This window comes from Protomyctophum bolini, assembly GCF_963924005.1.
Source record: "Protomyctophum bolini genome assembly, chromosome: 1".
NCBI lineage: Eukaryota > Metazoa > Chordata > Actinopteri > Myctophiformes > Myctophidae > Protomyctophum > Protomyctophum bolini.
This window is the reverse complement of record NC_137862.1, coordinates 52,744,418-52,768,296: the sequence shown is the minus strand read 5'-3', so window position 1 is coordinate 52,768,296 and position 23,879 is coordinate 52,744,418. Positions and strand designations below refer to the sequence as shown.

The 23,879-nt window shown below is 43.6% G+C and overlaps 1 protein-coding gene across 1 annotated transcript; it reads right to left on the bottom strand.

Annotated features, from left to right (window-relative positions):
* Positions 1 to 817: 817 nt before the first annotated feature.
* On the bottom strand, positions 818 to 1,906 carry LOC308320832 (kelch domain-containing protein 3-like; the record flags this gene model as incomplete). Its single annotated transcript, XM_080771519.1, has 1 exon — positions 818 to 1,906. The coding sequence occupies one exon, from the start codon at positions 1,904 to 1,906 to the stop codon at positions 818 to 820; it is 1,089 nt and encodes a 362-aa protein (XP_080627645.1).
* Positions 1,907 to 23,879: the final 21,973 nt, after the last annotated feature.

Sequence of the window (23,879 nt, the reverse complement as noted above, 5' to 3'; positions counted from 1 at the left end):
CTGTGGTGTCTCTAGTGAACATCACTCTGTGGTGTCTCTATAGTGAACATCACTCTGTGGTGTCTCTCTAGTGAACATCACTCTGTGGTGTCTCTATAGTGAACATCACTCTGTGGTGTCTCTAGTGAACATCACTCTGTGGTGTCTCCCGTGGCTGGAGTTCACTAGAGACGGCAGCCCTCCGTCGTGGTCTAAAACTTTTGTTCCAAGTTGTTCCAAGGGGTGTGGATCGCTAGGCTAATGATTAGACCATTATGCTAGCGAGCTGGCTGGCAGAATGGTTCTCCTGTATAGGCTGTATTAGAAGGTGTAATTGCCCCTCTCTGCGGAACCCTAATACTACTACTACTAGTGTTTGCTTTTTTGGTAGGGTTTTAAATCAGGTGTCTCTGAGCAAGACTCTGTGGGCGGCACTCAGGTGAAATAGTTTTTTTTTTAAATGTCGTAGTCGACAGATAACGTTTTGGCTCCTGTCTGTCCCTCCGTCTGTCTGTGAACAGCTCGGCCACTGTTGGACCGCCGTTGGACCGCTCAGCGAAACTGTCTTTTGATTGGCTTGCTGTTTTATTTTCCTCCTTTTTATTGGTCCCACATGTCAGTGTTGTTAGGGGGCCACGCCTGAAGGGAAAGGCCACTATTGTTTTTTTACTGATTTATTTTCATCTTCTACCACTTTTTTTTTGCAGTCCTGGCAGTTCTGTGCTGTCTCTTTCCCGATATGGTAGAGGCTCATGGGAAACGGTCAAGCACTGAAGCACACAGTCATTCGTCACATGACCTCTGACCTTTAGAACTCCCAATTATATGATTGTATGAATCATATGCACTCTATGCACTCTTTCTTAGTAGCCTGGTTAACCACTCGCTTGAGATCAGCAGCTGTTGCTATAGTCATGGCTGCCAGTTCCCACCTGATGTTGTGTGGGAGTTCAGACTGCTCCAGACCGTACTGAATAACTGCTAGCTTACATAATGTCTTGAGGCTAGGACTGAAGTCTAAGACATACAGGTCATCAGGTGTGTATCCTCCAAAGAGGATGACACGATCTCCGACCATGCAACAGCACATCCTATACATATGTGGGCGTTTCCCATTGGGCTCAACCTTCTTCCAGGAGAAGGTCTCTGGACTGAATTTCCACAGATCATTTAAGTACTTGTTACCGTAGCGACCACCACATATGTACAGCTCTCCATTGTAGGTAAAGGCTGAATGATGAATGCGTCCTTCTGGACGAAGCTGTGTAGAAGGTGTGTCCAGCCAGAGGTTGGTCTCTGTGTCAAACACTCTGACGCCACCCAAAAGCCACCCAAAGGTCTGACCCCACCCAAAGCCCCCAAATACAAACATCTTTGTCCCGATAATGGTAGCAGAGTGATGTTCTGTAGCAGGAGGTGGAGTTCCTCTGGTGTTAATTAAAGTCCAGACCATTGTGGTGGTGTCCAACTTGCAGATGTCATTAGTGAAGTCATTCCGGGTTGATCCTCCATGAATATACATGACCTTCCCCAAAACACAGGCTGAGTGGTACCACCTCCCCTCCGGAACGGTCCCAGAAACCTGTGGTTTGAACCATGTATGGGCGTCGACATCAAACGCATAAAGCACGTTGCAGTTAGGATAACCTCCCCAGAGGTAGACGGTGTCTTCAATCAGAACAGCTGTGTGGTCCTGGCGCCTAGAGGGAACCTCGTGGTGACGTTCTCTTCCACGTGTCTCTGGGGTCAACTTCCTCCAGATCAAAGACTTTGTGTTGAAGACGTTCACCTCAATCTTCGTCTCACTGTGCCGACAGTGTCCTTCAAAGGAGTACACATAGTGTCTCACTGTCACAGCTCTTTGATTGGCTCTGTATCTTGGCTCTGTCCTCTCTGGTCCTCTCAGACGCTCCGCCCAGCGTAACATTACTCACTAGAATAAGTCCTATTGACCGATGGTATCCTATTGGTCAAGTCCTGCTGTGTAAAAGCATGTAATGTTCTCTGTCTTCACTTATATTGGTTCAGATGCACAAACGTCACGCACAGTCTGGCCAATCCCTGAAGCCGATGGTTTGGTTTGACCAATCAAGGATGTCGATGCGTGCAGACCTCCCTAATATGGTAAATTGATCACGATAGCAACTAGGGCTACATATGGTTGCTATGGAATTGGGAAAATGTCATACATATTTAGATATGTATGACAATCCTTGTGCCTATCGCGTCTTAGCGCGGTCAGTCGTCACGCCTCCTGACACGCTCCATATATGGGCCTTCTCCATATATATGAAGACCACGACACTGACTCTAACCCTGGATAGCCATACATGGAGAAGACTGGATGGCAGGTAAATAAAAGGTTGGGACATGTGGAGTTTGCTTTGGAGTACACATTTGAGTGAGGAGTCTGCTATAAACACGAGATATATAGCTAGATAGCTATAAACACAACATGAGATCACGACACTGGTATTCGGTATCAGTATCGGCTAACACAGAAATTGAGGTATCGGGATCGGATCGGAAGCGAAAAAAGTGTATCGGGACATCCCTAGTAGAATGGCTGGAATGGCTTAGGGTTGATGACAGACTACAGCATCTGGCAATGGGTCTGGTCCACAAGATTCGCTACACCACCAAGATACCTGTCTAAATACTTCCTTTATGTCAACGAAGTCCACACCCACAACACCAGAGGGAGTTCAACAAACCATGTGCAACCCAGATTCGGCACAAACAAGGGACTAAATTAATTTCGTTCCTATGCCACCAAAATGTGGAACGCTCTACCAACAGTCATTAGGACATGAAAATCCCTTGACTCCTTCAAAACTGCTCTCAAAGGGCACCTACGGACGGCTGCAATTCAAAACTGGCCCCCGCAAAATCTTACCTCCTATGTTGATTTCCTTTTGACTATATACGTAGTATTCGTACGTTTCTAAATGTTTTGATGAATTGGAAATGGTGGGCCTTATTGTAAACAAGTGTAATGCTTTATGGTGTCGTCCACTCACTGTTAACAGTTTTTGTATTGTTGTACTTGAAATGTACTGTAATTCTGCAAACTGTTGATAAATCAATCAATTAATCAATCAATAAATCAATTCCATTTATAGTGTAGCTGCATAGAGCACCGAAGTCTGACGTCAATCTCGGTGGAGGACACAAATCCACTGGTTCATGTACTTTTTGTTTGCATTGTAATCCCCATAGGGGGATCTTAGACCGCCTCGTATAATAACTGTGAAAAATAAACAAATCACCCAGGCCGCTTCACTCATATGGACATGAAGAATCAACTAACTGAGAGAAAACGCTATTGTTTCTGCTAATTAATTAGTTTTCAGTAACAGACTGTATTGTGTCGACTGTATTGTGTCCCAAAATGTACTGTGTCGCAAACGACACAGGGACACCTCCCTGACAATAACGCAGAGACAGCTTGTTTATTTTTGGACCACAACGCTTATATGATTATATATGATTATACGATTTTAAGATGAGCCCATGTTATTCTCCATATACAGAAATTACTTCCGTGAACCAGGCAGAACCAGGGGACGAGTGAGTGACGTCAGGACTTCGGTGCTCTATTGGGAACTCCTAATAGTCATAGTGAAATGGTGACGTGGTCCGCTTGCCGACCAATTATTATTAATTAGCCCATTATAATAAATACTAGGCTTGTAAAATGGACCACTTAGCGACTAAATCGATTGGTCTGATTTTGTATTATGCAAAATATGTAAGTATAGCTCACACTCTTACAGAGTTTCAATGACTGCTGCTGCTAAAGGTTTTAAAGAGTGGGACATTTTATCTAGATTGCATTACTCGTCCTGATGGGAAGTGATCTATATTTCTAACTCAAACTACTTATGCAGCCAGCTACAGATCTGATGTAGTGTCACCACCTCATAACAGGAGACGAGATCACCAAATTACAGAACATTTGCACTTCTGTGTTTTATAATCACATCATTAAGCAGCAGCCATGGCAGAAAGGAAAAGGGGTGGTAAATTGCCTCCAGGTTCAAATGGAGCCGCTTGGCCCCATTTAACATTCCTAATGTTTCAAACAGAAGCAGAAAGGTTCTCACCTGAAGGTTGCCTTTGATGCCGTCCAGCTCCTTTTGATGTCCTGGAGAGTTGGTGCAGAATGCCACTCCTTTCACAGAACACCTCCTTCAGCTTCTTTTCAGGGCCGGCCCCTCATAACTTTGTCTGTAGAGAGAGAGAGAGAGAGAGAGAGAGAGAGAGAGAGAGAGAGAGAGAGAGACCGTTGACCTTTAAAAGCACCTTTATTAAAACTGCAGTACATAAAATATGTCACTTCAAAATTGCAGTTAGCTCATATGAAAAGACTAAATATAAATAACACCTTTTTTCAGTACACAAAGGGTAAGTGGGTACACAGAGTACACTACAGGATCAAGTCATGCAATTCAAAGTTGGTGCTAAATTTACAAACAGTACGCCTACAAACTGTGTAGATTGAACACGGAAGCGAGTCACAGCCATTATTAGACTGTCATTCCGTATAGTCATTAGTCATTACAGCCACCTAGCGTGTAAGTTACGAGGAAGTATAGCAATTATAAAGGACAAGCACTGTATGCTAAGTAACGTAATTGCTCAATGCCTGCTTTGACCTGCTCTTGCATGGTGAAAGATGTTAGAGGGGCGGAGCTACGAGCCATTATCTGTTATACAAGAGAGAGCCTGGATGTGGGTGCAAGTGGTGTAGGTGCTTTTTGAGCAGGCAGTTTACAGGCCAGCCTTTAACAGTAGACCACAGAGCCACACAGAATGTGACAACGTTGCCATCAGTTTTTGAGCTACAACTACATCCATGCTCCACTGTTCACTTCACCGTGTTCTCTCAGCATCAGCACTTCTCTATTACTGCAGGGCCAGCTGCCTCATATAACCTCGCTATAGCTGCTGCTGGGCACAAAGCTCATACCTCCATGTTTCAGCGTTTTTTTTTTAATGTCACAATGTAATGCCCCACTTTGTTGTATGCCGTCCAAAAAAAACGAAGAAAAGAAAACCAGACCTCAGAACTATATGCAATAGGCCTATATGCAGGTTATTAACATAGTGTAACATATTGTGACAATTCGTGAGTGTGACTAAATAATAACTACATTGGATGCGATGGAAAACTGAGAAATGACACTTCAATATGTCCATGTGTCATATCCAATAAATGATGCCAACATTACACTTGTAGGGCGGCGCGCTGGTTATTATTGACAGGAAATGTAGTCACTGACCACTTACCAGCGTGTGTTTGTATAGGACAGAGAGCCCCATGCGCGCGAGGTAACAGCAGGCCCCCGCCACGCCTCTCCCTACCCCCACCCCCTGTCGACGGGCGTGCTTGTGGGAGAGATAAAGATCATCAAGTTCCAGTTCCACAAAGCCGCCCTGAGTGTGATGTCAAAAATAGCACATAAAATGTCACATTATACGATAGCACAGATACCTTTCTGGACATATAAGCCTGTTTGTCAGGCAGTGAAGCTGCTCATTAGCACACATTCTCTGACATCCAAAAGGGGATCTGTGTTAGGAGGGAGGGAGCCAGAATCCTATATAGCCTCTTAATAGGCCACAGTGTATAATTACGCAGCTCGTGTCATTTTTTTTGGCATTAGTGGCCAATTTGTATTTGACATTTGCTGTGTTCTCCTGTCATCTCCTGTGTCAGTGAACCTGAAGTCACAACAAGCCATCTCCATTCCACAGCCAGAGACAAACCTATTCCATGGGGTAATGAATACACTGGCAGACAGGGTGAACGCCCATCCCCCCTCTTTCCCTCTGCTGCATGAACCCACGATACATTTCCCACTGTTGCCATATGGTGGCAAGTCATGTGCAGGATGCAATATGCAGTGTTATTTATTATTTATTTATTCCAGGTGCTGCTTTTTTCTCTCTGTGGTTATTGTGTTGATCTGGTGATGGGGACTGTGTGTGTGTCACATGGATTACGCCAAGTTCCTGCACCATGGGACCAGGTTTCAACTAACCAATGAATGTTTGGATAACAAGGTAGCTATGCACGGTCAAACATAGTTTAACAATTTAGGCATTTAGCAGACCATCCTTCTTCAACCGCTTATCCGTAGTCGGGTCGCGGGGGCAACAGCTCCACCAGAGTGTTCCAGACTTCCCTCTCCAGAGCAACATTATAGTGACTTCCTCCTGGGGGATCCCGAGACGTTCCAAGGCCAGTAAGTCGATGCGTTTCCTCCAACTGCACCTTGGTCTGCCCCCCCCCCCCCCCCGGGGTCTCCTCCCAGTGGGACGTGCCTCGAAGAGCTCCCTAGGGAGACGCCCGAGAGGCATCCTAACCAGATGCTAACCACCTAAGCTGGCTCCTTTCCAGGCGAAGGAGCAGCGACTCTACTCTGAGTCTGACTGAGTGTGACTGAACTTCTCACCCTGTCTCTAAAGAAGATGCCAGCCACCCGTCGAAGAAAACTAATTTCGGCCGATTGTATTCGCGACCTTATTCTTTCGGTCATCACCCAACACCCACACTTCATGACCTTAGGTGAGATTAGGGATGCACGATATAATCGGAATAATAGGAATAGGCCATAGAAATGCCATATCGGTATCGGATTGGTGTAAAAATGCATCAATGAGTTCAATATAAATCAAAAGTGTCTAGTCTAGAACAAAAGCCAAATCAAATATGATGTAAAATCTTAAGTAAAAATAAACTTCACATTTTCTTTCATTTGTGTACTCATCTCATTCAGTAGTCATTCAGTTGTAAAAAGAGTATAGGCTATTTATTGATTGATTGCATACTTTATTAATAGGCATTTGGCCAAGCCCCTATAGGGCCTATAGGCTTGTTTCCATTGTGGTCCTCTGTATAATATCGGAAATGGTCAGAATCGGTATCGGCAGATATGACCTTGCAAATAATCAGATCTCGGATATCAGTCATATAATGTCATAGTTATTTTATTTTGTAGAATCTCTTTAATGATCATATTTCCATGCAAATGTGCTGACAAGTAATGTCTCCCCTTGGTACGGTGAAGAGTAAATGGGGAAGAAAAACACCTTCGCACTGACATACGAGTTCAGATTTATAAGGAGACAAGCACCTTTTGATAAATGGCTCCCTATACGTATGTTTTCCCACCAATAATTGGATAGACAACATGAATATTTATGGAAGAACAGTGCCAGTACTTTGGTGGGAGAAAAGCCATCTGTGTAGCATCAGGTTACTTCAAATGGGACGATTGGAGGGAATGGTATTTCTGTCTTGCATCTTTCATCCAGAGAACTGTGTTGAGTATATTTGTGTAGGCTATACGGTGCTGCGTTACTACTTGCCTATCTGGCCATGGCTCTTTAGTCGACAGGTGACGTACTGTGCCTTTGGAAATGGGGAACCCGGGTTCGTCTCCCTGCCGAGGCTACATTGGTGGCAGCTGTTTGTATGGGTAACCTGACCCAGTATGTTCCCGGGCGGCACAGACCTTAACCTAGGTAGTCGACAGCTCCGGACCGTCAGTCTCCCTGGGGCGGATATCCCCCCAGTCAGTCAGTCGAGCCTAGCTCCTCGCTGGCGCACGTGGACATGCTTCCAGGTGTGTGGGGGGGGGGGGACTGTAAGCTATACGGTGCTGTGTTACTACTTACCTATCGGGCCATGGCTCTTTAGTCGACTGGTAACGTACTGTGTCTTTGGAATGGGGAACACGGGTTCGCCTCCCGGCCGAAGCTACATTAGTCCTGCAGGGGTCCCTGGACCCTGGCACAACATATTTTCCAAAATGGTCCACAGATGAATACACATCAATTTTGGAGATTATCTCGACATGAACATATTTGAGAACTATACTGTTTTAGGGTGTATCTGTTAGACAGAAGGCATACTACTGCATATGAACAGAACACACATGATTACTACTGCATATGAACAGAACACACATGATTACTACTGCATATGAACAGAACACACATGATTACTACTGCATATGAACAGAACACACATGATTACTACTGCATATGAACAGAACACACATGATTACTACTGCATATGAACAGAACACACATGATTACTACTACATAATGAACAGAACACACATGATTAATGCCAGATGCACTATGTGCCCGTCCGTCCTTGCCCTTTACAGGATCACAACCAAAATACAAACAAATGCCGTGTGAAATGTCCGCGTCATCAGTGCCCATACCTGAGGCGGGGGTTGGCGATAGGGCCTTCCTGTGTGGAGTTTGCATGTTCTCCCCGTGTCCCCTAGGGTAGATACCCTCACAAAAAACATGCCGTAATCCTGGTCTCTAAAACTACCTCCCCCTGGCCAGCCGGGGGCGCCTGATGGAAGTGGAAAGGAACTGGTCGGAATAACGTGTCCCTTCCACGCGCTACGTCCGGCCGGGGAAATTCCCCTCTGTCAGGTGAAAAGAAGCAGCTTGGACTCCTCATGCATAGAAGGAGGCATGAGGTCAGTCCGCTGCCCCCCCCCCCCCCCCCCCCCCAGGTTGGCAGAGGAAGTGTAGCGCCCAGCATTACATTAGATAATTGGCACTGGGTGAAAAGAAAACTGGGTTACAAAATCGTGGGATAAAAAATTATCAAATTAAAAAAATGTCAAATTAATTCATTATTGATCCAAATACATTGCCTCTATATTGTATTTGGTTCTGTTTAATTGTATTATTTTAAAGAATAATTTGAGTATAATTACTCGTTTCATACCCAGACATACACATTGAATCATTGTTTGCTGTGTAGCCACAATCCTATTTAAGAACATCCGCAATGTACATCAATCAACATGGAAAGAAAGCAAGAGAGGAGTGATAAGGTCATCCATTAACTTCAATATTACCACCAGAGTATATAATTATGATCATGTGCATGTTAATGCTGCTTTTGATGTGTTGCAAGCAAAGCAGATACAGTGCATAGGCCCAGTAATGAATATACAGTATACAGTGAGCATGCCAGATTCAGTGAATTATGTTGTTGTATTAGAAATTCATGTGGAAAACTGTTACTTCAGGAATTTGAAAGAATAACCTGTTTTCCATTCCATCCACTATTTGTATGACATTGTCATATGACGCCCTGTGACAAAACTAGGTTAATTTATGAAAAAGGAAAAGGACAGTGACGATATTCTGTGATTTTGATAAGAACTTATGAAGTGCTTATTATATGATGCATACGTGTTTACTGTTACTATGTTACTGCTTAACAAAAGTAATAAAAGTCAAAAGAGTTTGACTGGCTAAATGCAAAAATCTCCAAAACTATGAGTGTCCAAAACTGACCATCCATTCCATGTTGTTTGTTTTTGTCCAAGACGAAAAAACTAAAAACAAAAATATAATGTTGCTGTCATTGAAAGTCATTCGAAAGAGTTACCGAACTGAATATAAAATTATGTTATTTGGCCGTCATGCAGACTGTTATGGGCAGACCGTGCTTTATGTGGTACTTCCAATTTCAGGCTGGATTAATTATGCCATTAAGAAGATGCAAATAAATACTTGTAATCAGGGGGACGGCCTCAGGCCGGTCATTAATCTATTCCTCTAACAGAGCAGCACCTTCCACCTGCAGCCTTCATCAAGCACTCATGTTTACTGACTCTTGTCTTGTATAAACAGCTCATGCAGACACCAGGGAATAATAATTGCACACATGTCTGGGATATTTGATGCTACTGTAAATCTCCTTTAATTGTTTAGAGGGTGTTTTGCTTTATTAACGCAAGACAAAGACACTTGACAGCCAACAACATAAAATGTAGTTGTCCTTTGTAAAACCCACTTACCCTTTGTAAACTTATATGGCAATTTGACAAATAGCATGAAGCTCACTTGCTACAAGCTCACTTGTACATCTTCTGTTTTCTTTTCTGCTTTTCATCGGTTTTGACATATTGCAATTGGTTTAATGATATTTATATCATTAATGTATGTTAACCATCCCACCAGCAAATCCAACCCTACACTACCTAATATACGGAATATTTAAAATTAACAAACGGTTTACAAACCTTATGATTGCCAATTCAGAGCATGCAAACATGAAAAAGCGAGAAAAAAATTTGCATCTCCAGGCAGTACTCATATTCAAGTAACAGTAATTTATTAATCAATAAAAACAATGTAGTAAACAATGTTGTGTAGTAATTGTTATTACTGGCAGGCTGAGCACTGCAGCCAATTAAAACAGAGATGGGTGGTGGGTCGCAGAACAGGGCAGCCAATTAAAATAGGGCTGAGATGTGTGGCATGACCAAGCTGTTTAGCAAACATCGAAAGAAAAGTTCAATGAAGCCATTATTGTGCCATTGTGTCTTAATAGTTATCCCACACAACACTTTACTTCCTTATTATTCTTGCCCAGACAAGCCTTCTCATTTGTCTGTCATTTAAAGGAACTATACAACATGCATTTTAAAACTGTTTTTTTATATTTAATATATTGTTTATGTCTCTCAAATGAATTTCTAATGGTTTGAACCTAAATCACCACTCTGTTATAACCAGTCCATGAAATTTCGGTCTTGCTTCTAAAGCAGTTTTAGCTGCAGTACCACAATGTCCTGATGTGGTGGGGGCGCTGTGTATGCAAATTATTTTCTCTGCCATACACTCATCCAAGCTACTCCCTTCCCACCCTCTTTGACTCATTATAATAAGGCCCACCCCCCTCCTGTCCCACATTCACCAAAGACAACATGCTAATTTGGAACTGAATGAATGAATGAATGACCTTTATTTATATAGCACCCTTCTCAGCACGAGTGCACAGGGTGCTTTACAATAATACAAAAATAAAACAACTGAAGAGGGGGAGACACAGTATAAAGATAGAGATACCTACGTATGACATCACGAGTAGCACCGAGGTGCATACTTAGTTTAGACTAGTCATTGGTTAGACATGGGTTAAGGTTAGGTTTAGGTGTGCTGCCCCGTGGGAGGTTAGGTTTAGGGTGAGGGTTTGAGATTATAGGTTATAGTTGTAGGACTAATGACTGGTCTAAACAATGAACTAGTCTAAACCAAAAACTGTCTAAACTAAGTACTGCACCCGTTGTGAGACCACTGTACATAAAAACCCAAATATGATGACGGCCTGGTTGTTCAAAATTGGGTATTTGTGGGGATAGAAGACACACAGGGGAGCTGGGAGCCCAATTAAAGAACACACATAAAATGGGACTAAGTTGAAATGCGTGGTGTAAGATCTTTAAATTATTTAAATTTCCACCACAGAGGGTTTAGCCATTGGAATAGAGATGCTTAGAAATATGAAATTAATATTTAAAAATGTGCAGGCATTTTAATACATAGGCTATAGGCCTACTGTAAGTAGATGCCAAATACTATACACCTCGGATTATGACAATTGTACAATAGCGTCGCAGTCCCGTCCCCGCCAGGCCCAGGAAATAATTCCCAATGCATTTTCCCCATAGACATTTCAAAAAGTATTTATTTAAATACTGTTCAAGTGTCGTACGAAGCCAACTGGAGTCGTGACAAATCATGACAACAAACACAATATTTTGGACCAAACAAATAATTGTTTTCTTCTTTCTAATGATACTATGATACTAATACTATAAGGAGTACCGTACAGTACAAAGGGGTACAGTACAGCACTCGCATCGCCCTCCCACTATTGCCTTCTTCCCATTTGCGACGCATCGCATGACGCTAGGATGAGCGGGCAGAAGGTCAGCGAAATTCTAGTGCTATACATAATTATGTACTATGACGTGCTATGACTACATACAATGCAATTTATTGTGCTGTCTACATGACATGCTATAAGTCTGTTTCAAATGCTATCTAAGTCTAAAACGACACTAACGACAGCAGTGACCATTGATACATTTGGAGAGGTTGCAACGGCCAGGACAGTCTAGCAACATTTGCATATGCAAATACAGCCTACCCTACAGCTCAACTTGACTCCACTCACTGTGTAACTGCTGGCCTGTTTGCCCTGCTGCTGTGCTCTCGTTGATGTTCATGTTCTGTATGGCTGCTGTTCTGCATGCCCTGCTGCTGTGCTCTTGATTGTTGTGTACATAGGCCTATATGCTATCTCATCACGATAGGTCCGCCACTCGTTTTATATACATTGCCTAGTCTGGTGTATGTGTCATTGTTATGTAATGTAGGCCTATATGTCTTGCTTGTTATGTCTAAAAAAAAAGCCTAATAAAAACACTGACGACAGTACTACATGTAGCTGAAGACAATTCCCCATCTTCCAGCTCACGTTAACGTACTGTACTGCCTGAACAGTATACAGTATTAAGATAACGACGCAAACTGTAGAATGAGAACTGTATTTCATCCAACCAGACAAGATCAACCTCACTCTTTAACCCTCTTTCTTTTTATTGACCCGTAAAGACGACATGAATGAAATATGAAAAGTGCATCTCGCCTGAGTTGATTTTCTAGACTTTTCAGCAAAGGAACAATTAGCATGTCAAAGAAAAAAGTCTGTCTCCTTTCATGCAGTCTTTCGTCGCACAATGAAAGTAACTAATTTGCGTCGAGCTACACAGAATTAGGCTTAGGTGTCTCAAGACACTGACATACTTTAGAAAAAATGATTTAGTTAGTGTCAAAGTGTCCTTGAGCAAGACTCTGAACCCCTAATTGCTCCCGATGTGCAGGTTGGTGCCGTATATGGTTTCCTCCGCCATCTGTTGTATGAATGTGTGTGTGTGCATGTGTCATGTAATGCAGCACAATGTATGTAAAGTGCTTTGGATGAAAGCGCTATGTAAATACACCATAAATACATAAACTAACATGCAGGAAAAAATTTCAACCAATTTCTGGCACTGATATGTTTACGAAATAAATGAGGAGTCAAGGATAGATGTTATACTTATATCCTCTTTGACATAGTTTACCGAGGTGCAAAAATGAAAGCTTTGGCAATGCTCAAGAGTAATATTTATCTTCATGGCTTATGGCCGTAGATACTTTTGGTAGATATGTTTGGAGCAGTTCCCTAACTGCTCCAAACATAAGCCAGGAAGAGCCATGCAGGGATCAATTAAACCGTAAACCTTCCAATTCCAAAGAGGCACCCAGGCGGTAAAAATACACTTATTATACTTTTTGAAAGTATACTAAATGTACTTGTTTGTACTTGAAACTATTTTAATTTAAATTGTGTTATTTTGAAACCACTGAAGTTGTATCCAGTATCCAGTATCCCAAGTATACTTTTTCCGATAATAATTTAGCAAAAATATAATTACAATGTGTAGTGAGTTGAGCTTTCCTAGACATGTGATGTGACTCCCCAATCAACCATATTCAGGACAGCTGTGACACCTGGCTGCTGACTGAATAAAGGGGAGCCACACCCGGCCATCAGAGTAGCTGGCTGGCTTGTTGTGGTTGCCTGGTGGTGTGTTGGGTCTAGGTGCAACAAGACACTCATTGATGGGCAGGCATTGACAGTGGGAATCCCAGATTCCCTGGGTGGGATAGGCTGCTTCTCCCCCCCCACATGTCGTAGCCTTAAGGCCTGTCTGCCATTAGCTGCTGATGGTTCAGTGGCATGGCGCTTCGAGTCATGGCCTCGTATGCCGACTGCATGCGGCGCCCTTCGGCTCCGGTTCGGTGTCATGCGGCGTTTATGGACCAGAGCATGACGTCATGTCCTATAGTGTGGCCCTCTTAATTTGAGACAAACCATGTTGAACCGCGAAGCAGCAGTTTCAAGGCCCCTGGCCCACTCCCAGCCCCTGTGGCCCCTGCAGGTCCTGGACCCCTGGCCCCAGGACCACTCCCAGCCCCCGTGGCCCCTGCAGGCCCTGGACCCCTGGCCCACTCCCAGCCCCTGTGGCCCCTGGACCCAGGCCCACTCCCAGCCCCTGTGGCCCCTGGACCCAGGCCCACTCCCAGCCCCCGTGGCCCCTGCAGGCCCTGGACCCCTGGCCCACTCCCAGCCCCTGTGGCCCCTGGACCCAGGCCCACTCCCAGCCCCTGTGGCCCCTGCATTTCCTGGACACCTGGCCCCAGGCCCACTCCCAGCCCCTGTGCCCCCTGCACGTCTCTGCTCCCCTTCTTATCTTTGCCCAGTGACGCTTGCAACCTGTAATGTACATATATTCTCTGGGTGAAATTCCATTAGTGGCGAAGTGGCTCGGTTTCTGGGCCTTAGTGCATGCCCAGGTTACAAATGCATTCTCAATGTAATTTCTGCATTCTCAATTACTATTGTAGACCTACTAAATATATATATATATTTTTTTTACTATTAATATGATTCGAGGCAAAAGGTGTACTTAAGTATGGAAAAAAAAATACTTTTCGCCTGGGCAGCTCTACCTCCTGAGCCACTGACACCCCATGACGACCATGGGGTGTCACTGTCAGACATAGGGCATGTCCAGAATAGGGACGCTAGGGCCCATGTCAACACGCACGGACACTTGCACCCTAATTCCATGTACTGTACAATGCACTGACTTGTGCAAAACTCACACTCATTCCCTGAAAATGGATGAAAACCACTGGATTAAACTAATAAGCCTCTTGATGTCATGGATTAAACCACACTATAATGGCAAATTGACCTTTCTTCCCAGAACTGAAATGAGCATGAGCCAAGATAAAGCGGTTTTATTTTAATTAAGAATAATTACTGGATGTCTGAGGTCTGCAGAATAAACTCTCTGGGTGCATTTAATTAAACCGTTTGCCTTGTCTTAAACCATTGAGAGTTGAAAGCTTGTGTTGGATGTGTAGAGAGCTACTTTCTACAACAATATCCATGAGATATTGTTGCTTATTTATGTCAATATTATACAGTATATGAGCATACACAACTTCAAGACATGATTGACTGGTCTGTACCATAATATTACACAACAATACAATTTCATATTTATTTATTTTGTTTAATTTAATGGTGTCACTGAGTGGTGAAGTCATTGCTCAGCTGGTTGGCCAAACAATACACTAGCCCTTGTGACATAATCATACTGTAAGCCACTGCCTTTATTCTAAGAAAAATAAGCTAATGAACTCACAATAATGCGTTACATTGTGTGTAGGGCTTAAGTAATAATGGCTATCCAAGAACACAGACTTGTCTTGCAGTGACACTGATTTAAAAAAAGTACACCCGTGTGAACTGAGTGGTGCAACTCCCCTCTAACCCCCCTCCCCTCTCTCTCTCTCTCTCTCTCTCTCTCTCTCTCATTAGCAGGCAACAGTGCAGCACTATCTCTCTCTGTTTCTGGCACAACAGCGCCCCTACTGGTGCTAAAGTGACATAGTCACATACATAGTAACATAGTCACATAGGTTAACACAGACATTGCTGTTCCTTGGAGTGGTCGCACCACTCAAAAACATCTGTGGTCTCATGGATAGTCCATATTTGCAATATTCTATGTCAATAATAATTATACATTTTGGTCACTGTGTTTATTCGACTACTAAGGAGATTTTGTGTGGAGACACATTAAAGTTCCCGCTCGTCTCGTTTACAGTCAGCCAAGGTGAAGCAGGTACAACGCGACTCAAACGCGTCGCATCTCGCATGTCGACCATTCATCTGCTGGGAGTGGCCGCGCCTAATTTGCATATTTTGGTCATAAATCACGCAGCAGTTACTGTACAGCGCCATATCGTTCCTGATGTCCACATCGCTGAAGATGAATTCCTTTGCGCCAGAGATGGTGATGATGGAGTGCAACACACGGAAGCAGCTCTCCTCTGGAGACGTTTACCAGTTCTTCAACAGGGATAAATTCTTCCAGTTAGACCTGCGGGAGTTTGAGTACTTCAAGTTTGCCGCGCTGAAGCTGGATTCCTTCGAGTTGTTGGACGCTGAGAACTTCCAGCAGCAGCCAGAGGAATCGGCGGAATCAGCCGTTGCCTACAGTGAAGAGATCAGGCGTGTGCTTCACAAGGAACGGTTTCTGCCGAGTCAGAGGGGGCAGCAACGGTCGTCTTTTGGTCGTCAGCCTGAGCACAACCACAAGGTCAACGAGGAGAAGTCAGCCGGGACGTTCATCATGGGTGAACTGTTACAAACGGAGAGAGCCTACATCAGAGACCTACGTGAGTGCCTGGAGACATACATGTTGGAGATGACCTGCGGTGGAGAGGACATACCTGCTGGCATTCTCAACAAGGAACACATTGTCTTCGGCAACATCAAGGTGATCTGTGACTTTCACAGCAACATTTTCATGGAAGAGTTGGTCAACTGTCAGCTACCAGAAGATGTGGGACAGTGCTTTGTGACATGGGCTGAAAGGTTCAGCATGTATGTGAGTTACTGCAAGAACAAACCTGCCTCCAGTGATCTTATTCTGGAACACACTGTAAGCTACTTTGACCACATCCAGCAGAAACATGGCCTGGGCGCATCCAGTTCTATTGACTCCTACCTCCTTAAGCCAGTACAGAGAATCTGCAAGTACCAGCTCCTGCTGAAGGACTTACTGTCTTGCTGTGCGAAGGGAGAGGGAGGAGACATTAAGGCTGCTTTGGAGGTGATGCTGAGTTTTCCCAAGAAGGCAAATGATGCCATGAACATTGCGATGTTGGTGGGTTGTGATGAGGACCTGGATGTCCAGGGGGACTTGATACTTCACGACCGTTTCCAGGTGTGGAAACCAAAGTCTATCATCCACAAAGCTCGCATGTCTCTCAACTGGAAGGCTCAGTACCACCACCTGTTCTTGTTTGAGAAGTTGCTGGTCTTCAGCAAGGACATCAAAGACTCTGCTGGCAGAACCACATACCAGTACACAAATAAAGAACTGACATCGGACCTATGGGTGACAGAGAACATTGATGGGGGCCCCGGTACGTTTCTTCTGTGGGCAGGAAAGCGCCCCTTTCACAAGACTGTAATTCAGGCATCCAGTGTGAAGGCCAAACAGAAGTGGATGAAGACCATCTGGGAGGCGTCACCACTTCACTTGCCAGGATGGCTATTGGCAGAAGAAACACCAGTACTGTCCCAACCCTCCAGGAACAGTACAGGACAGATAGACAATATACCCAGCCATCCAGGTCAGAAACTTTATGGAAACATACTGTGGAAATGGCTGACCAGCCGCAGTAGCCGCATTTACAATGAATTATCCTGAATATTGTCATATATTATTACCTTATTGTATTATGCCTATGCTCTTATTACCTGTGATTATTATTATATATATTATAGTTTATTAATGTTATTATCCTGTAATCAATTGTATTGTATATAGTTGTGGTACCAGAACATAAACCAAGTTCAGTGAACTTGCCAGACTACACCCTAAAAACACCCTAAAAAGAGACCATCTCTCTCTGCTCTCACACGGTCAAGCGCCTCACTCAGCTGCCGATTCTGATTCTGGAGCTCTTCCAGACAGGAGACGTTCTCGTCTCTGCACAGCTCCCCACTTTCCAGTTGCTTGATCTTTTCCTGAGCAGTCCTGAGGTCACCCGAAGTCTCGACCACCGTCTCCATGTTTGCCTCCAGGTCTGCTTTGAGCTGCTTTTTCTCCTGTCTCAATCCCTCCAGTATCTCCTCGAGTTGGTCTCTCTCTTCAGTGAGACAAGTTACTGTAGACATTGTACAGTTAGCGCTGGAAAGGAGACCATCTCTCTCTGCTTTCAGACTGGCGAGCTCCTCGCTCAGCTGCCGATTCTGGTTCTGGAGCTCTTCCAGATGAGAGAAGTTATCTGCACAGCTCCCGTTTTCTAGTTGCTTGATCTTTCCAAGAGCAGCCATGAGGTCCTGCTGATTATCGATCGCCATATCCACATTCTCCCGGAGGTCATCTTTCAGCTCGTTCCTCTCCTCTTTAACACCGTCAAGCTCCTGCTCAAGCCCTTGGATTTGACTGTGGCACTCGTCTAGCGTTTCCTCCAGACGTTTAATGTTCCCCTTCTGCCGACAGTTCTCCTCCAGAGTTGTCCTGAGCTCCTCCCGATTCATGTCCACACTCTCCTGCAGGTCCACTTTGAGTTGGTCGCCCTCTTCTGTCAGAGAAGAGACTTTAGACAGCAGGCTATCCACTTGCTCTGTAGAGCTCTGAGTGGCAGACGCCTTCTCAGACAAGAGACCGTCTCTCTCGGCTCGGGCATTCTGAAGCTCCTCAGTTAGCTGGCTTACTTGTTCTTGAAGTTCTTTGCAGATTTCCTCCTCCATATTTTTGGACTGTTCTGTCACTCCACAGACCATGTCTCCTCCCTGGCCACTCCCTCATTCCATTTCCATCACACTGCACACCTGTCTCCAACTCTCATCAGCCCTGCAGTGCTTCCCATTACACACCTGTGAACCCTTTACCATTTACCTGCTTCCTTAAATACTGGACTCATTACAAACACTCACTGTCATTCAGGTCAAAGTGCAGAGAAGATCTAATGTATCGAGTGCTTCACATGCACCATAACTTGATCCAAAAGGGAGTAGAGATACAGTTCATGTGGGTACCAGCGCATGTGGGGATTGAGGGAAATGAGACCGCAGATATGCTGGCCAAGGAAGCACTGCTAAGTGAGGAAATAGAGGTGGAGATTTATATAAGTAAAGCAGAGGCTAAATCAGTGAGAAGGTGATGGAAGAATGACAGCAAAGATGGGATGGAAAAGGAAAAGGAAGGCATTACTAAAGCAGCCAAAGTAAAGTGGGTGGAAGTAGAAAGAACAGTAATGGATGCAGGAGAAAGGAAGTAGTAATAACGCGGCTAAAGTTGGGACACAGTGCGTTAAACAAAACATTGAAGGTGATGGGCAAACATCCTACAGGCCTATGTGAACACTGCCAGGAGGAGGAGTCGGTGGAGCATGCCATTATGGACTGTAGACAGTATCAGAGAGAAAGAGAGAGTATGGTGGAAGAGCTGAGAGGGTTGGGAGTTGAAGACCTGGAGGCGTGATCAATGCCATTTGGCTATACTGAGTGGCCAAAGAGCATTGACCACGCCTCCAGGTCTAAGTTAAGTAATAAGACCTGGTATTTAAGACACGCAAAATACAGCCCAAAGGGTCTATAATGCTGTATTACAGACCAGTATAATAATACCACATGCCGCTACAAAGAAAGAAATGTGACTTATGTTTGACACGGTACATTTTTCTTCCTAAACTGAATAAATTAGTTAAGAACTCTCGACTGCTCACAATTCAGTATTTTAGCCGTGACGTGAGCGCCCCCTCCAGAGATACTTCCGGGTCCAACTTTTGTGTCGCTTTTGTGTCCCCATAGAGTTCTACTGTGACGCTCCGTCGGACTAAATCTGAGACGAAAACAACCACGAAAGTCTCATTTTACCGCTTCCTCACAACAACAAAACTGCTGCTCTCCCAAATCTGGCTGTGACAGGCCGTCTGCCCCACACGGAATACTATCGCCATTTTATTTCATTGTGTCAACTAAATCCTCATTAATTGCAAACTAGATTCAACATACTCAAGCCTGCACACATTCTAAATATGCCCCCGAAATATTGTACAGAGCAAATGGACTGTTATCACCTTCAATAATAATGATAATAATAGTTTTATTGTCTCCACATCATATATTTTCTTGTACAAAACATTAATAATTCTACTCGAGTTGGAAGCATTAAGACCCATTTTAACCCTCAATGGCTTCCTTTCTGAAAAATAACGTCATTGTAAAAAGATTCACGCGTTTAGATAATTATATTTACAATGAGATGCGGACGGGAGCTGTTGCCAAATTTCAATTTCAGCCAAGCCCAAAATAGACCACGTGGTCTAATATAGGTTGACATTATTTACTTTTAATGGTTTGCAGAGTCAAGGAAACTGATCAGAAACTGTGTATGTTCGCGGCGGAATCCCTGGTGGAGACTACAGTATATTGTTTCTTTTCAGGATTAAAATTAACAAATTGCAAAAGTAGCAGATCTACAAGCTCAAAACTCGTATCTTCTCGCAGTGTTGTTGATGTTGCAGATTTGCTACTTTTTATACTTTTGTGTGTAGTATGATCGAGTAGGGCATGATAACCCTTCCACAGTAGTAGCTTTATCATATCTTCGACTATTTTGCATATTTTCCTACATAATGCCTCATTTGCATATTTAAAAATGTAAAATTTGTAATACAATAAATCATTGTCTTCGTGTAAGTAGGCTACTCCATTTCATGGTGATAATAATCTAATATAGTTATGGTTTTGCCCACTCAATTAATAATTAACGTTTCAATTTTGGAGCTCTGGCTCATGGACTAAAAACCAAAAAGAACTCAACCGGTTCCCATTGGGAACCAACCGGGATACTGTCAGCCCTGTAACAGTCTCTCTGGGCTCTGACAATGGCAACACAGGGAGCATTGACTTTTTTTCCCCACCGGCAGCCTCCCTTCCTCTTTACTCCGCTGTCTCTTTATGTGAGTGTCAAAGTTGAGGAGGATGCGCTATCGTTGTTGCTCTGGGTTCCTCAGTTCTTCATCGAGGACCTTTGAGATAAAAGACCAGCTGTGAACCCTCTATACCTTCACTAGTGCACACTCCTTTTTTCTTCTGGGTTTTGATTAAATATTCAGAAGAACATTTTGAAGAAGCTTCAAAGTGCTGCTGAGAGGCGGCAAGCTAGGTGTGAAAGACAAAGACAATGCTGTGATCAAAGTATAAGAAAAAAATGAAAGAAATGACTCTTTTAGATCATTTCAACCAGGGTAAGTTATGTTGACGTTTCCATCTCTGTTTTGGCAATGCCCCACATGCACACCCGCACGCCCCCCCCCCTCCCACACACACACACACACACACACACACACACCTGAGAGATGCCCAGTACAAACACTGTTTATAAGTTCCAGTGGGTTCAGTGCCTTCGTCAAGTGCACTTGGATGTTTTTATTTTTTATTATTATTATTATTATTTCTTTTTTTTATTACCCATTTTTTCACCCAGTGTCAATTATCTAATGTAATCCTGGGCGCTACACTTCCTCTGCCAACCTGGGGGGGTGGGGGGCAGAGGACTGACCTCATGCTTCCTTCTATGCATGAGTAGTCCAAGCTGCTTCTTTGCACCTGACAGGGGAGTTTCCCTGGCCGGACGTAGCGCGTGGAAGGAACACATTATTCCGACCAGTTCCTTTCCCCTCTTATCTATCAGGCACCCCGGCTGGTCAGGGGGAAGTAGTTTAGAGACCAGGATTAATGCATGTTTTGTAGTGAGGGTACCTACCCTAGCGGACATGGGGAGAACATGCAAACTCCACACAGAAAGGCCCTTTTGCCAACTCGGCCTCGTGGGCTGATCACTCATGACGAGAAGGAGAGAACATGCCGCCTCAGCACCAGGCTTTACTTGACTACTTTGTTTTCAAAGGAAGATTAGATGTTTCTCTTGTGGGTGTTTTGATGTTTCTCAAGACGAGGAAAAACTCGACCTCCGATCTGGCATCTCACAGAGTATTTTAATTAGTTGCATAAAAAGATCAGATTGTAAGTAAAAGGCTGTTGATGAAAAAATTAAGAAAGGTATAATTTAGTCATAGTTGTTCTCTTGCTCTTCTTGATGTTTTCAATGGTTTTGCTTTGCTTTGTTTTAAAAGGAAAATATGCTATTTCAAGACGTGCCTTTGGGCTGTTAAAAAGAAAATGAGAATCTGTGCTAAAAGCAATGTTTCACATGATCAGTAAACTCATTGTTTTTGTCGTTTGAGGTTTTGGGGGTTTATCGTACTTTAATAAAACAATGTCTTGGCATATAAATATATTTTTACTAGTAATAAAACATTTGTCTTATTTTATGCTCTTCCTCTCTTAGGTAGGTTATCGAGCATGATGTCATGTTTAAACAATCAAGACAAGAGGCGATCAAGAAATAATCCATGCTGGCACAAACATGTCTTAAAGTGCATCGATACCTGCCAACCAGCGCTTTCCGGGTAAATACAATTTAGCTTTTAAAGTGACGGTACACATGTTAACCAGTTAACAGTTTAGTTAATATTACTTTATTGGTAAAAAGGTCAATTGCCGAGTCGTCTTGACCTTTAGGCCATGATCTGCCTCGACGTCCTGGGCTTTCGTCGCGACCTGCGCCTCTTTTCCGCACGGATGATGCCCGGTACGGTTTCTGCGTAGGCAATCAGAGAGAGAGAGGTACATGGTTATTATTACAATTATTATTATTATTACAATTATTATTATTATATATTATTCAACTAGAAATGCACTCTGTCTAGGTGCCAACTTGCACAACATGTCCAGACTCTGGTCTCCTGTTTTGAGAGTTCATATGCCGGTGCCTCCACCTTTCCTCCATCAACACGTGAAGAAGAGGAGCCACAACGGACTCTACTGCCAAACGCTGAGGAATGAACAGATGCCCTCGGCAGCCTGTCAGCAAATCAACAGCCCTGTAGCCATCCATAAACAAGGAGACACGGATGGACCAAAATATGACGGTCGTCGTCAACAGTTTACCAAGAATATATATCAGGCTGGAGACTTGAAGACACATCAGCTGAGTTACACAGGAATGAAGATATATACACCAGCAGACAGTGTGACAGGAGTTTCAAATGGGTTGGTAACCTGGAGTCACACCTGTGTATCCACACTGGAGAAAAACCTTTCGACTGTAAACAGTGTGACAAGAGTTTCAGTAGGTTTCGTAGTCTTAAGACTCACCTGCGTATCCACACTGGAGAAAAGCCATACCACTGTAAACAGTGTGAGAAGAATTTCAGTGATTTAGGTACTCTAATAAAACACCTGAGTATCCATAGTGGAGAAAAACGTTCCAAAAAAAAACAAATAAAAAATAAAACATTTCAAACATAGGAAACCAAACGAACACTTGATGGCTAAACTTTTTTTTATTTTGCCTTTATTGATAGTATCAAGTGAAGATAGACACGGGAAGGAGAGAGAAATGGGGAGAGACATGCAGCAAAAGTCGTCATGAACAGGACTCGAACTGTCAGGCCAAAGCCTATATGTGGCATGCGCCTGGACCACTTGCCAGCAGGGGCCCCTTGATGGCTAAACTTTAAGAAAACAAGAAACAGGAACTTAAGAATACTGCTACAGGCTATGGCTCCTTCAATGAGGCCCTGGCTCACAGCTCTGCCCTGATGTTCTTCCTGGCTAGCCTCAAGTCAAACTGAACATCATCCCACCTGCAGCCTGCCTGCTCTTAAACAGGTGGGACACACCAAGCACAATCACAGGAATTGGTATTAATTATCTCATGCAACGGCAAATCCAGGCCCATGAGTTGATCTGCAATTACTTACTTGCTTTAAAATGTTTTATTTTCAATAAACACCATTCGATACATATTTCAGGCGCCAAACACGTACAATGGAATGACTAAGTAACATGAACAGACACCCCTCCTCCTCTACAGTGCTTGGCACCTTTGGAGTGAGCTTCCAATCAACTAGAATACCAGCAATTCAGAGGAGAGCTAGGTGAAGTGACCAACACTGTAACACATAATTCCTACTTCTACACTCTTGTTTTTAATTGATCTTTTAAATTCCTTGTTATTCATGTCCTCACTGTATTGCATTACTGCTATTATTTTAATGTTTTATGCCTTCCTTTTCTTTTCTTTTTTCCCTCCATTGCTCTGTAAAGCACTTTGAGCTGCATTTCATGTAATGAAAGGTGCTATACAAATAAAACGTTTTATAATTATAATTACCAACCTTGAAACGTACCTTAGTTACGTCACCATTGTCAGCCAATAAGGGACCACCATTCTTACCCCGACATACATACATACATACCCAGACGATCACCAAATGTACATTAGTTAGGTCATCAACCTAGATTGGCCGACAGACACCACCGACATACACATCCGATTGCCGTA